This window comes from Odontesthes bonariensis, chromosome 17, assembly GCF_027942865.1.
Source record: "Odontesthes bonariensis isolate fOdoBon6 chromosome 17, fOdoBon6.hap1, whole genome shotgun sequence".
Classification (NCBI taxonomy): Eukaryota; Metazoa; Chordata; class Actinopteri; order Atheriniformes; family Atherinopsidae; genus Odontesthes; species Odontesthes bonariensis.
The window spans coordinates 4,676,078-4,691,920 of NC_134522.1; the positions used below are offsets into that span (position 1 = coordinate 4,676,078).

The 15,843-nt window shown below is 41.5% G+C and overlaps 1 protein-coding gene across 6 annotated transcripts in view; it reads left to right on the forward strand.

The window, feature by feature from the left end:
* Positions 1-4,819: 4,819 nt before the first annotated feature.
* syt14a (synaptotagmin XIVa) overlaps positions 4,820-15,843 on the forward strand; it is a 56,496-nt gene continuing 45,472 nt past the window's right edge. For 3 of the 6 annotated variants that reach the window (XM_075448342.1, XM_075448344.1, XM_075448343.1), the window contains exon 1: positions 4,897-5,053. In XM_075448342.1, coding sequence (XP_075304457.1) covers positions 4,900-5,053 — 154 coding nt within the window. In that variant the 5' untranslated portion in view covers positions 4,897-4,899. Of the gene's footprint in view, positions 4,848-4,896; positions 5,054-13,157; positions 13,921-15,762; positions 15,811-15,843 lie in introns of those variants that run through there. The other 3 variants (XM_075448345.1, XM_075448347.1, XM_075448348.1) reach the window with 3 other exon arrangements.

The window sequence follows — 15,843 nt, forward strand, 5'->3', positions numbered from 1 at the left end:
CCATCCAGCAGCAGCCTCAGAGGATATCAGAGCCCAGTGGATAAACTCTATCTGAGGCTAATGTTCCAGCAGAGTTAGCTAAAGACTGTGGATGTGCAGCAGCCACTTTTCATCCCACTGTTTTAACAACTTGGTCCAGTTCAACGCTGGACTGAAGAAGCTGAGCCACAAAGAGGGATCAGTTCCAACTCTCAGAGCCTGAACTTCAGAGCAGGGAAATGGAAGCATCTGAGAAATAACTCCTCATGGTTTATTTATTGAGTTATTTTCTCCTTTAGCAGCAGCTAACGCTAACAGCTTAGCTAATGAAGGTGACATACACCAACTTCTAAGGAGTTATTGAGTTATTTTCTCCTTTAGCAGCAGCTAACGCTAACAGCTTAGCTAATAAAGATGACGTACACCAGCTTCTAAGGAGTTATTTTTTTCTCCTTTAGCAGCAGCTAATGCTAACAGCTTAGCTAATGAAGGTGACATACACCAGCTTCTAAGGAGTTATTGCTGTTCCTTTCTGAAAGATGAACATCATTGTTCCCACATTACTTTGTTAGCTGAAGCTTTCTAGCTGAACGGTTCCGTTCTGTAACTCATCAACCTGTAGCTGTGTGGATAAGGTGTGTTTCCAACACAACACCGGTCCTCTCCTCACTCTCGCTGTGCTAACTTTACATTGTCGGCATGTTTCTGATAAAGATGGAGGTCTCCCAGTACAACTGTTTAATGAGGTTAATATATCCAAAATGTTTAAACGCAGTAATTAACGGTACACATGCATTACTACGAGTTACGCTGCGTACATCTCCGGCTTGGTCCGTCACTGTTGATGAGAAAGCATTGTTTGCTAGCATCTGCTGCTAGCTTACAGCTACACTGCTAAACTTTTTCCCGCTTGAGTAAATAGCTGCTGACCTCACTGAAAGGGGGGAGTTGAGCACTTAACAGCCAGGTGTCTAAACAGAGCTCAGACAGAGAGCAGCTGTGCTTAAACCAGCAGGTTATTTTAACCAAAGTCTGCCTGAAACATCTCAGTAAAACCTCCAAACACAATTATTTAATGACGTTATTCATCAGCACAGCTGTCGGTCACCCTCAGCTCCTGGTTTTCAGTTATTTCATCAAATCGAATGTTTAAAAAAACCCAAAACATCCGTTTTAGTTCCATTTTAAATACTTTTCCAATCCGCTGTAATGTAAAGTGCAGCTTTAAGGTGAGATGTGTGGCTGGAAAATGTGGCAGCATCAGCATCAGGCTGGTCACACAGGAAGGTCACACGTGACCACGCTGTTAATGCCGCCGTGATGTCACAGCCTCACGGAGGAAAACGCTCCACCCGGCGGCGTCTCATCTGCTTTAAAGGTGGAGTTTACACCACCAGCCCCGATCTGCCTCCAGCTGTGCTGCCGCCTCCTCTGGATGGGATCCGGTCAGCGGGCAGACGGAGGAGCTAATGGACACCCCGGCCCGTTGCCATGGCAACGGGAGGGAGCCGCTCTGATGAGCCCGGCAACGAGCCGGTGCTATAAATAGGTCCAAGTAAACAGGAGTGGATGGAGGAGATGGAGGAGAAAGGGTGCACGTCTGCATGGAAACATGCGCGTTTAGTTTGACTGAAAGCGCCACAATGACAAAAATATAGAAATAAATGTGTTTATTTAATGATAAAAGCAACTAAAATGAAATGAGAAACTAATAAATATAAAAATACTTGAATAGGATATGAAATAAATACATTTATCTGCTTTAATTTTAAGCTAAATTCATTTAAACGTGTGTTTATTTATTTAATTTCTGATACATTCATCTATTAGTTCCCTCTAAATGATTTATATTTTTTACCTCATTTATAGACGTATTTATTTTCATTTATTTCCATGTTTTCTTGTTCCATTCGATGCATTTCTGCTCCATTCTTCTTCTTCTTCCTCTGTTCTTTATCGTGTTTATCTCCTCACTGGTTACAGTTAAACTTTATTAAACACTTAACGGATGTTCACCTGGTGGGAAGTTTTATGTAACAACACAGTTTACCACGTTATTAAATTAAATTACACTCCCACAACCTATAAAATCACACTTAAATGCCAGAAGATTCACAGAACTTTCTGTTTAAAAGTGTGAAGACCAGCACGATGGTCACGTTTTTCCTGCCTGGTGGCACCATCTGATCCTCTGAGGAGGCGAAGCCGTCGGGTTTTAGATCTTCTGGGGCTTCCAACACTTTAACCCAACCAGCTGCTTGTTCCATGATCATCGCTTTCTGCTTATTTAGTTTAATATAAGACGGATTTAACTATTTTTTTTCTCAGTATTTTCACCTACAAATGAAGAATCTGAGTGTTGAAACTCGCTCTCTGATTGGCTGTTGAACGGGCGGCTGCTTTAGTCCGTTATTATTCGTACAACACGAGCAGGACGGGCTCAGTTAGTTTATTTGATAAGGACGAGTGAAGGTTCGATGAGCAGCAGCAGCCACTTGGATCAGATCATTGGTGCAAAAGGAAAACTAAAAAGCTTCTTAAATGTGAGCTTCATGCACTAATTGTCTGTATTTGACTTAAAGGAAATCCAGACATATTTCAGGGAATAACTGTAAAAGTTTCCTGATGTTTGAGGATTGTATCTGCTTCTCTGGCTGCATCCTGACGTATTTACGCCAGACAGACTTAAAGGGACAGTTCGCCTCTTTTGACATGAAGCTGTATGACATCCCATATCAGCAACATCATTTCTGAACATCTTCTTACCCCCTGCTGCGTCCTGTGAGCAGAGTTCCAGCCTCGTTTTGGTGTTGATGAAGGTAGTCCGGCTAGTTGGCTGGGGTTACAAAAATAAAGCGTTTTGCTTCTCAAAACAATATGCGTTCAAAAGAGTAATACATTTGCATCACAAAATGGTTCTCCAGGAAAAAAGTCAGAGCTCACAATCGCTTGGACCCTATTTTCTCTCCCTTCATATCACTGCCTGCTGCTGACAGCCGCGCCTGTTACGGTGTTTGCTGCTCGGTCTGCACAGCACATAAACATAAGAAAAGGAAAGAGAAGGAAAGGAAAGGAAACAAAATTAAAAGAAAGGAAACAAAAGGAAAGGGAAGGAAAGAAAAGAAAAAAGGAAATGAAAGGAAAGGTAAGACGCCTGCCGACAGCTGCGCCTGTTTGCTGCTCGGTCTGCACAGCAGGCAGTGATACGAAGGGAGAGAAAATAGGGCCAAGCGATTGTGAGGTCTGACTTTTTCCTGGAGAACCATTTTGTGATGCAAATGTATTACTCTATTAACCGCGCATTGTTCTGAGAAGCAAAACGCTTTATTTTTTAAACCCCAGCCAACTAGTCGGACTACCTTCATCAACACCAAAACGAGGCTGGAACTCTGCTCACAGGACGCAGCAGGGGGTAAGAAGATGTTCAGAAATGATGTTGCTGATATGGGATGTCATACAGCTTCATGTCAAAAGAGGCGAACTATCCCTTTAAGGTGGGTTGTGTGTAAGAAGAATGCTTCCTGGTGATTTTTAAAGCAGCGGCCTGATTATCTGCTGAGGCAGCAGTTAAAGAACCATTAATGGAGAGAAGAAGAAGAGGGAAGCGGCTCATAAACTCCTGCAGAAACCTGAGAAAGATCAACTAAAGGCAAACATCCAGGAAGGTCCAGGCAGGGCAGACGGGTCAAAAACTCACAGAACCGATCCGGAACCGGGCCGAGATCAGAGTCAACAACAGGTCCGATAACAAGAAGAAAGCGGGTCGGAGCTGCATGAGAAGGGCAGGCAGGTGAGACTGAAGAACCACATCAGGCCGGAGCAGGAAGCTGGAGGCCATGATTACTCCCAAGCTACTTTTCCTTTCAGCCTTTTCTCTGACCCTGAGTTTAGTTGTGAAATTAGCAGTTTTTTTCCATCTCTTGTGGCTCTATAAGTAATGAGAATAACTTTGTGAATTAGATGATAAAGTCGTGGACATTTAACTTGGAAGAAACTCTTTCAGTTTGCCGTAAAACAGCATAAATTAATCCGTTTAGTTGTTTAACAGTAAAATTATGATATAATTTGTCCACATAATTCAATTCACGTTATTTATACAGTAAATTCAGTCTAATTAATTATAATTAATATTTAGCTTATTTGATCCTAATTCATAAAAAACTGAAGCTTCACTTTAACATATTTCATAAATTCTTTGCATTTTAACCCTGAATATTGATCAGTTTCTTCGTGTTTTGGCTCATTTTTCTTTGTTTTTAAGCTGCTTTATAATCATTTATCAGGCGTTAACTTTCCCTGAAATGATCTAAAGTGAAATAAACTCTTTCAGTTTGCCGTAAAACATAATAAATTAACATTTGTTTATGTATTAAGTTGTTGTTTAACAGTAAAATTATGATATAATTTGTCCACATAATTCAATTCACGTTATTTTTACAGTAAATTCAGTCTGATTAATTATAATTGCATTGATTTGATCCTAATTCTTATAAACAGCCAGCCTGAATCTTCACTTTAACATATTTCCTGAATATTGATCAGTTTCTTCGTGTTATTTGGTATTTTGGCTCATTTTTCTTTGTTTTTAAGCCGCTTTATAACCATTTATCAGGCGTTAACTCTGCCTGAAATGATCTAAAGTGAAATAAACTCCTTCAGTTTGCGTTTGGAGATGCGAAAATAACACGTTTATGTGCGCGTGGCGTTTTTTTAAATGTTTTTTATGGTTCTAAATGAAATAAATGTGTTTCTCGTGGACCGTACCACACCGTGAATCCCCCCCTTCCCTCACCCTCGCAGTGGGCCGCTCCCCCTTCTTTACCGCCCACTTTGGTTGGAGCCACAACAGAACATCATGGCGATTGATGGTAAGTAGGCCAATTACGTCTCTGCTCTGCTTGTAATGACTGGAAATAAGGCATGAGGCGCGTGAGGAGCTCGCGCTCGGTGCGGCTGGAGCCGCAGAAAGTTGTTTTCTTTGTGATTTTCCACCGCGGAGCGGCCGTGTGTGCAGCGGTGGTGCTGAAAGGACAGCTCCGCATGCCTCCACCTGCCCGCGGGTGGAGGAACACAGGTGGAAAAACACCACGTTCAGCTCCGATAATGAGTGTTTGCCTCTGATTATGTAACTTTGCAGGTTGGAAGCAGCTTTGTTTGCAGCTCAGTTTTGGATTCGAGGCTTTCATCCTCTCGTTTATCTGAATGTAATCTGATTTAAGACTCTGACCTGAGCAGTTTTACTGTAAGAGTCACAATCAGAGCCTCAGTTGGCATCATTTCATCACATTCAAATGTTGATTTTCATTGATTTATTTTATTTTTTTTGCACGTTTGGATCATTTTCTGAATATGTTTGACCCTTGTTTCTGTTTTTGTGCGTGCAAACCACTGAACATGTGCATATGTGGGACTTTCTGTGGGTTTTTGGAGGTAAAAGGAGGAACAAGCAGCTCAGGAGGAAGACAGGACAGCAGGGTTCACCTCAGGAAAGTGGCCCAGTGACGCCGGACCTCTCGGTTCCGCGGGCTTTGCTCATCACACATGTCAGATCCAGAGAGATTTAGAAAAAGTGGTGAATGTTTGAGCCTTCGTGTAGGCAGCTGGAAGTTGTTTTTACAGTTTTATCTGAGATATTTGGTGGTTTTTACCGTGTTTTCCGTCTTTACTTTGACATAAATCTGAAAGTAGTCGCCCCTGCGTCCCTCACGTTCAACAGATAGGTAAAAAACTGAAGTTAAAACTGGGTTTTAAAGTCTTCTCTTTGTTCCGAGGCCCATAAAACGACTTGTTGCTGCTAGGTTTATCACGTACCTGGAATCCTTCTCACTCTGTATGCCTGGATTTGATGTTTCTGCTTTATAAACCCATTCTTGGTCTGCTCTGAACCTATCGACACACTGATAACTCCATTTAAGTAGCGAATGCTGCTCCTTCTGCTTGGAATAAACTGCAAAATCACCTGAATCTTATTTCACTAAGCACATCAGAAGCAGAATATCTGCTTTTATCTGAGCATCCTGCCTCCATTTAGCCTGTTTGTGGCATCTTAAACTTTTCTTGGTTTAATTTATGATCCTTTATAGCTCCGTTTTGTTGTATTTAATTTAATTTTCAGTGTGAGTTCATGCCTATGTTGGTCAGCAAACTCCTGGAAACGAGATTTTAAATCTCAAGTTTTTATTTCCTGGTTAAATAAATAAAAAACTGGAACAAATTGAAGAAAACACAATAACAAAACCAAAAAAAACCATCAACAAACCATCTAAAATGGTGTTTTTTAGGTTTAAAGTGATACATTATGTACTGTTGGGTTGTAGTTTTCCCCAAAAATAGTTGTATTACATCTAAAATAGTGTTTTCTGAAGTATTTGTCTAGTTCTGCTGTTGTGTTTGCAGCTCAGGGCTGAATCTTCACAACACAAATCCATGTTTTATAGAAATATCCGCCGGTTTAAAACTAAAGCAGGAGGCCGTTTCACTGCAGCAGAATCTGACTGCCGGCAGCCACACCGAGCCACATCTTTCTCACTGACCTCACGCTGCATTAGTCAGCAGAGTGCAGCTTCCTGAGAGGCTGTGATTTATTTCACCAGAGTTGGTTACCGTAGCAGCAGCTGCCAGGCCGACCGACACCTGCAGCATCCAGAGGACCCAGCGGGAGGCGTCACTGAAAGTTTCAGCCGTTAGTTAGATTCCATCTTCTTTAAATGGTTCTTTTGGGGTCGAATTAAAACACCAAAAAATAAATAAATTATGGATTAAGATGTATTTTATCCTTTCAGTTCAGTATTTAGAGAATTAAACATTTAGAAATGGTAAAAAAGTGAAAATGGAGATCTTTAAATTCCTTTATGTTACATTTACGACGATAAATATTTGATCGCGCATTTACTCAGGTTTTATTATTTATTTTATTATTGTAAAAGTCTGTTGCTCACAGGCTTTTATTTTGTAAAAGTCTGTTGCTCACAGGCTTTTATTTTGTAAAAGTCTGTTGCTTACAGGCTTTTATTTTGTAAAAGTCTGTTGCTTACAGGCTTTTATTTTGTAAAAGTCTGCTGCTCACAGGCTTTTATTTTGTAAAAGTCTGCTGCTGTCTGCTGCGGAACAGGAAAAGAAAGTAATCGGTGGATCCACCAAACATGGAGAAGGGTACGGAACTTTCACTCGGCCATTTTCATTTTAAAGTTCTTCCAGACGGCGGAGTCGACAGAACCAAAGTCATCTGTAAACACTGCCAAGTTGAATTGTCTTCTCAGCGTAGTAGTTCCAGTCTAAAATATCACTTAAAGGCAAAACACACAACTGATAGCAGCAAGTCATTCAAGGAAACAGACAGTGGAGCGAGGCTTCTACATAAAAACTACAGAAAGATGCTGATGTTAAAAGTGTGTTTGCACAACAAATGTTATGGCACTTTCATTCATATGGCAGCACATTTAAAATAAAGCTAAATGCTAAAAGCTATACACTACTTTTGGATTCATTTTTGGATTCTGCGTACAAATGCGATTAATCGCGATTAATCAGGGAAATCATGTGATTAATTAGATTAAACATTTTAATCGTTGCCCAGCCCTAGTTTTTAGTTTATTCTGTTTTAGTTTCCAAGACTCACCAGTATCTGTCTGGTTTTATTCTGGTTTTTGGTTCAGTTCAAGGCTTTGTTTAGTTTCCTGTTTTATTTTGAAAGTCAGTTTCCTGTTACTCTTTAGTTCTTCCTGGTTGCGCATGTTTCCAGTTAATTGATTAAATCCTGTCACTGATGTTGTAGGACTCGAGATCGATTTTGTCTCGGACTTGGGATTTTATTTCAAGACCACAACTGACTGATATCAATAAATTGCCTGTTCATTTTTGGATTTACTTGTTAAAGGGACAGTTCGCCTCTTTTGACATGAAGCTGTATGACATCATTTATTAAATTTCACTTTCCCCCTGCTGCGTCCTGTGAGCAGAGTTCCAGCCTCGTTTTGGTGTTGATGAAGGTAGTCCGGCTAGTTGGCTGGGGTTTAAAAAATAAAGCGTTTTGCTTCTCAGACCTTGTTTTTTGGTGCATTTTTAGGCTCATGTCTCTCACTGCGTGCTTGCTAATGCTAATGGTTTTAAAGTTGGACCTCAGAGGTTTGATCTGTGGAGGTTTTAATGAGCAAATGGTTCTTTGGTGTGTGTTACACTGAGCTATAAACATGCAGCAAACACACACGATTAGATGGTGTGTGTGTGTGTGTGTGTGTGTGTGTGTGTGTGTGTACTCTGTCTGTTTTATTGGATTTTTCTGCCTTTTCAGGGCTTGAGACCAGAAGAGGGATTTGTTACCCGGCGGATCGTGTTCAGTTTAGTCATCGATCGACTCTCCGGTTGACACATGGCCGAGCAGGCGGTTTGGGAGTCGAATCACCAGAAAACAGATGGATTGCCTTAGCTGGGATCATTTCGTTTTTCTTGGAGGGAGTGTAAATCCGATTCTTATTGTGGTATTAATCAATGTGTCCCAGCAAAAAGGCAAGAGAAAGGTTAAGATATTACTCAGAGGCTTCATGAAAAGCAGATTTTTCCATTGATTTGTCTTTCCTGCCATTCTTTGCTTCACTGGATTCAGGCTCAATCTATTATCCAACTTTGTAAAAAAAAAAAAAAACAGCTGACCCTAAATCGGGATGGTTCTAAAAATAAGATGTCTGCTGTGCTAATTTTGAAAGTGTTTTTCCATTGCTCAGGGCACTGGAAAGCTCTGTAATACAGGGATGAATGTATGTTTAGTAAGAAAGCCAACGGATCCTGCAGAGTCTGAAGGAAACTGTTGCTGCTTTCACCGCCGGATAAGCTGACGAGACTCGCCTCGCGCTGCATCCTCCAGGAGCAAATTGGCTTAGCTGGAGCTTATTTCAAAGTCACTCCCTCATGCCTTTCACACAGACAATATGAACATGTTTCATGGACAGACTGACGTAGAGCTCAGCTTTCTGCCAGCCTGTCTGAAGAAACAGCAGCATGGCTGCCACATGCCTTTTAGAGAAGTTTTCTTTCACAAAGTTACAGAGAATTATCCTTTTAGCTTCATCTGGCTGGCTTTAAGTCCAGGGCCCCAGCAAATAATTATTTAGGTAATTTTATAGATTATTCCTTTGATTTATCAAGTAATCACATAAAAAATATTTCTGAAATAATAACTCAGTGGGGTCACATGGCACTGAAAGGATCGGATTATTGGCTAAATTACAATCAGACTGAGTTATTAAGTTCATGTAGACACCTTAATCGGACTAAGAACTGGATCGGATTGAGGCCCCGAGATAACTGGGTTGAAAGTCACACTAAATATAAATAAATGTTAAATGATATAAATGTTGGTGTGCCAGAGTGAAGCTCTCCTCACCATTTAATTGTGATAATTTTTAATATTTCTACTGGAAAAATGACATTTTCCAACTTCAAACCCCCCATTTTTCCACCTGAGGAGGGAGTTGGGTACCTGGACTGCTGCACCATGTTCAGATTAAAGCCCCCCAGTGGCAGGGTGGGACAAGGAGTCAGTCAGCGGGGTCACATGGCACTGAAAGGATCAGATTATTGGGTAAATTCCAATCAGACTGAGTTATTAAGTGCATGTAGACACCTTAATCTGACTAAGAATTGGATCGGATCGGATTCAGACCCCGAGATAACTGGGTTGAAAGTCAAACTAAACCTGCTTGTAGACGCTGAAGCACGTGGTGAATCAGACTTTGCGTTCTGCGCATGCTCCAGATGTTTTCCCGGGGTCGTGACCCGGAAGTCAAAGGAGACGATATTCCTGTTGTTGTCGCCGTCAGAAAGAAACAAACAACGCGATGGAGAATGCTCCGTTGGGCATCGAGTTTGTGCAACAAGCAGCTCATCACAGACCAAATGTAGAGGGACGTAGCTTCATCTGGCTCTGCGTTCTCCATCTTTCTCCAATGCCTGAGTTTGTTGTTGTTGTTGGTGGTGAAGAGGTCAACAGGAAGTGGCTCTATTAGCAACAGCTGTAATGGGTACAGCGCCACCTATCATACCGGGGTATGACACGCTTTGTGCCTCTGATCCCATTCATTCACCGCCAGATATCCAAGGAGAATTACCCTTACTCAGCTCAGTCTTATTGTAATTTAGCCAATAATCTGATCCTTTCAGTGCCATGTGACCCCACTGAGTGTTTTAGAGAAAAATCAGGGTTGGGTGATATGGCCAAAAAGTGTCTTTATCTCCAAACAACAGGACTATACAACAGTACATGTAAAAGATATAAAACCCTTATTTGTCCTTTCAGATCTCTTTTTTCAGGCTGGTGTTATAACTGGTGAACTCGCAGCATATTAACATGGCGTCAGTCTTCCATTCTGCTCACAGAAAGAACCCAGAAACACCTCAGACTGTTAGAAACGTGTTTGTGTTTCATACAAAACGAGGACAACTCCAGAAGTTCCGTCTCGGCTGACCTTTTGTAAAGGTCGTTTTCTTTAGCCCGGCTTCCTCGGCCCATCCATCTCTCCTGAAACCGGCCTGATTAGAGGGGACGGCTGGAGGAGATTCCTTAAAGAAACTGGGACGAGACCTAAAAAAATGCCCCAGACGGCTGCATGAGGCCCCAGACTTCACCTTGATTTAGTTTCATCGTCAGTTTTGAGTTTGGATCGATGGGCGTTAGCCGACCAGCTCATTATGCAACAAGATTTGACTTTAGTCGTGCACGTTGTGCTTCCTCCCACACGCAGCTGCTGATTCGATCTGCTGGACAACGGCGAGAACAGATCTTTCAGCTCCTCGTTTGGCAGGAAGGATTCCAGCGTACGCTTTTCATCACACGGGGTTTAACCGGGGTGACTTATCTGTTCGGTGAAAAGCACAAAGGGAGCTGATAGCTGATGGGTGGCAGCTCATCAGTATGTATGAGTTATGGTGAAATCACCTGCTTTATCAGGCTCTCTGATCGCTGGAGAGGTTTGAATTGGCTGCCTGTTATCACCAGCTGCCCTACAGACGTTACATTGGACTGACAGCAAGACAAATTTATGCAGATGGCACGTTTCAAACCTTTTTGATTAAAATTTCATTATCAAAGCTTGATATTAAAGTCTCAGATCAGTGTTATTTTCTGATTAACGACTGATCTGGTTTGATCTGAGCTGCTTTTTTATGTTGGACATGACCAGAGGTGAGTAGAGTAGCCAAAAATTTTACTCAAAGTACTAAAAGTACTGTTACTTTAGAATAATATGACTCAAGTAAAAGTAAAAAGTAGTCATCCAAATAATTACTTGAGTAAGAGTAAAAACGTTCTTGGTGAAAAAACTACTCAAGTACTGAGTAACTGTTGAGTAACGTCTGATTTATTTGTTAACACAAGCATTCAATCAGACAGACAAAAATACTAAATAATCATCTTTAGGCAAATTAGAGTTCATCCAATTGATAAAATAAATTAAAATTAATGAATTAATTACAAAATTGCTTAAATTAAAATAATCCAGGTAAATTCAAGAACTTCAATAAAAAATAAAAGAGCCTTAGGAAATGTTTAAAACATATGTAACCCATATGTAACCTAAAAAACAAACATTCACCTATCCATGGGGGGAAAACGAGTTTAGGAAACTTAGCGCTACATGTTTCCTCAAGTTAGATGTTGAGTTTCTGCTGAAATGTGCGTTTGTTTTGGTTGACACAGAAGACACATAATGTAGCTGCTGTTTCTCACTCTTTGTAAGGTAAACATGCTTTCAGTATGAGGCCTCGTCTGCGTCTTCATTTCCCACCGTTGGTTCTGACATTTTTCATCTGTTTCTTTGTTTGTTTGCTACGACTGCTAATGCTAAAGCTAACCCGTCCCGCCGCTGAGATCGAGTACGGTCACGTGACCAGACTGCACGGCTGCGTCTGATTGGTGGAACACAGTCAGGTGGTAGAGCCTTTGGCGGAAGTCTCTCTCAGAGTCAGAATCAGAATGCCTTTATTGTCATTATACGTGGTATAACGAAATTTAAAGCCACCAAAAACAGTGCAAAGAGTGCAAATATAAAAAATATAAAAATATATAAGTAATGTAAAAAAAAGGGAGGATGTAAGGTGCACAGTTTTTTTACGGTAATAAAATAAATAGAATCAAATATGGTGTTAGTGGTAACATAAAATAAAATAAAATAAGGTGTTAGTAGGTTCAAGTATGTGGATATATTGCACACAACAGAGTCTGGTCATAATTTGAATATTGCACAAGAATTGGAATTGTCCAAAGGGATGATCAGTGAGTGTCAGAGTTTAGGCTGGTTATGGCTTTGGGGAAAAAGCTGTTTTTAAGTCTGCTTGTCCTTGTCCTGATGCACCTGTAGCGCCGCCCTGAGGGCAACAGGTCAAACAGGGCAGAGCCAGGGTGGGAGCTGTCTTTGGAGATGGCCTTGGCTCTGCTGAGGCAGCGGGAGGTGTAAATGTCCATCAGGGAGGGGAGAGGGCAGCCGATGATCTTCTGTGCTGCCTTGACGACTCTCTGCAGCCTCTCGCTGTCAGCGGCGGTGGAGCTGCCGAACCATACTGTGATGCAGTATGTCAGCAGGCTCTGGATGGATGAGCGGTAGAAGGTCAGCAGCAGGTTGGAGTTGAGGTTGTGCTTCCTGAGAACTCTCAGGAAGTGTAGCCGCTGCCGAGCCTTCTTGATGATGGCTGTGATGTTCTCTGACCAGGAAATGTTGTCAGAGATGAGGACGCCGAGGTACTTGAACGTGTGGACCTGTTCCACGCGCTCGCCGTTGATGTGAAGGGGGGCTGTGTCAGTGCTGTGCCTCCTGAAGTCGATGATGACCTCTCTGGTTTTCTTGGTGTTCAGAGAAAGGTTGTTCTCTGAGCACCACTCTGCCAGCTTCAGGACCTCCTCCCTGTAAGCAGCCTCATCACCCCTGGAGATGAGACCGACCACCGCAGTATCGTCAGCAAACTTAACGATAAGGATCTCTGTCAGAATAAAACATTAAAATGAGGCGTACGCGGGGGGATAAAAATAATGAGGCGTAGAATACCAAAGAGGTAAGAAGAAAAGTAACCAGCTCATTGTAGCCTAATGTAGCGGAGTAAGAGGACAGTTTCTGCTGCACACATCTACTCAAGGAAAAGTAAAAAGCATAGAGATTTAAAACTACTCCTAGAAGTATAATGTTTTCAGAAACTTACTCCAGTAAATGTGACTCGTTACTACCCACCTCTGGATATGACCTTTTCAGGACAGATGACACAAATATCAGCTCCCATCAGGATGAAGATTAAACCTTATAGATGCTATTAATCCATCCATCCTTCCATTAGCTAAACCATCTTAATCCTGTTTGGGGTCGCAATGGGCTGGAGGTTGGCAGTATTTTACTCTTAATCACATGCAGAAAGTCAGATTGTAGACCATAAAAATGGAGTTTTCTGTCATTTTAACACACAAATCTTACTGTTTCCATCATTATTTTGATGGTGCATTCATTCATTTAACTTTTCCTCATCACTTCAGTTGTGGGTTTGCCAAAGTTCAGTCATTTAACTTGGTAATTTAACCGCTGTGACATCATTTTCTTTAAATGCTCGCAGCCTTTTTATAGCCTCAGTTTGGAAGCGTACAAATCTTACAAGTGTCTCATCTGAGAGCAGCCGGAGCTATTTGAAGGCTCCACCTGTAGGCAGATCCCAGTGGCGGCGGCAGAGCTCAGAGACTGGGAGGCCTTCATATGTGTGACTAATAGCTCTGAGTTACAGTTGCTGTCTGGAGGCCTGACTGGTGCAGAAAGCCATGCTGAGCTCTTTATAGAGGCCCTCAGTGCCTAACAGTGTCCGCCTCATGATACGCTGATGCTCCGGTGGCGAGCACACCCTGCAGCTGCCAACCGCCGGGTGGAGCCCACTGAGCTGATGAGGTGTTGATGAAATTCAAGGTGACGGAGAACCTCGGTGAGGACACGCAGGCTCGAAAGTCGTGTGTCACATGTTTAACTGAGAGGAATGTATGTGGAAACCTTCAATTCTTTGTGTAAAGTTAAAAAAAAATGTCTCTCCAATTATCAAATGTTATATCTGTATTTAGTTTTGTTTCTTTAGTTTCTTTTACAGATGTTCTTGGTCCTCAAAAAGATTCATTTAACCATCCAGGGGGAGGGGCTACACTGTACGGGGGGAGGGGCTACACTGTCCAGGGGGAGGAGCTCCACCGTCCGGAGGGAGCTCGCATTAGAGCCGCTGCTCCTCCACATAGAAAGTGCCATCGGTCACCTGGTTTCAAAGAAGCCATGATCTTTGATTGTGCCTTTTTAAATTTGACAAAAAGCTCTTTTAAATTAAGAGTCCTCATTAAGATGAAGGCCTACGTCCCTTTCCACGCCTTTGAGAGAGTAATTAATCCTGTTATTACCTTGTTTAGGTTATTCTTTGTATGTTGGTGTTGATCAGTCGTCACTTCTTCGCTGTAGATTGGACGGCAGAAGGCTGCATAGCCAATGGCGCGATCACATCGCACCGCTGATTTAAAAGCTTAACAGTTTATTACTCGTTTTTTAAGAGTCTCAAAGGCATTACACCTCCTTTCTCAAACTCCATCCAGAGCTCTGAAGCCTACAAATCAGCCGGTGTTCCGGTTATAAAGGAAAGAGCCTGTTTGGTTGTTTCTCTTAATCTTTAGAAAAGCCCATCAGAGTGGCTCAGATCATCAATGTTTTTAAAACTTTGATCTTTTAGACCCCGTTGAGTGGCTTTTTTCATACAGGCCTAACCCTTTTATTGACTTTAGTGAGCACTTTGTTGCTTACCTGTTTTACTTTAACTCTGCTGTTAGTCTGTTAACTTTATATTAACATTGTTTCTGCCTGTGCAGCGCATTGGTTCACTAATTTTACTTGACTTCACCGAAACTATCGTTTCCATCTGCCTCAGCTTTATAATATATATTAGATATTTGCATCCTACTATGCTAACACGCTATCATAGTAACTCTATGATAACGTGTTAGCATTGTTAATCAGAAGCCCATAGATGACCTTGTAACCCTGCATCACACTTTGACATCCAGTTCGCATCAAACATGACGGACCCTTTTTTTTCAGCTTCAGGACCAACAAAAAGTGACGGAAAGACGCACAATCTTCAAAGTTATTTTATTATGTTGTGGTTTATGACTTTTGCCTCACATTTTGTAATATTATCTTGGTAGTGATGCATCTTAAATAATGGAAACTTTGCTCTTTTAATGTTTATAAGCAAGTTTTTTTTGTCATCTGTTGTAAATAAAAAAGTGAATTGGATAAAACGGTGTTGCCCAAACTTTTAACCTTTATTACCTTTATAATAACTTAGTGCTGAGTGATAGAAGTCGGTAAGGTAGACCTTTTCCCCACAATGTAAGGCAATGGCCTTAAAAATAAAGAGGATTCACAAACCTTTGACACCTTTTTGTTGAATTAGAATAAAACCCGACATAAAGCTATTTATTGTCCATTAGTGTCTTAATGTGCCTGGAGACAATAAACTGCATTTAAACCCAATAACACTGTTTTTTTGGTCAGTTAGACACAATTTGAGCTTTGAACGTAACTGCTCACAGTCTAATAAGTGTGTCTTAATTAAAGTAATTTAGTTTAACTTTAACCAGCTTGTGCAGCTAACATCATTCAGTCTCTGTCGGTGTCCTTTATCTTCGTTATTCTTGTCCCGTTATGAGTATTTGTCCGATGTTACGGTGTTGTTTTGTCTTTTGTTCCCTCCATCGCGGTGTGGCTCATTGCAACTGCATTGTCTTTCCAGGTGGCGAGCGTAACTGTGGAGTTCATGAGCTAATCTGCGTCAGAAAAGGTAGGGCAGATCAGAGGTCTGGGAGGTTGACCT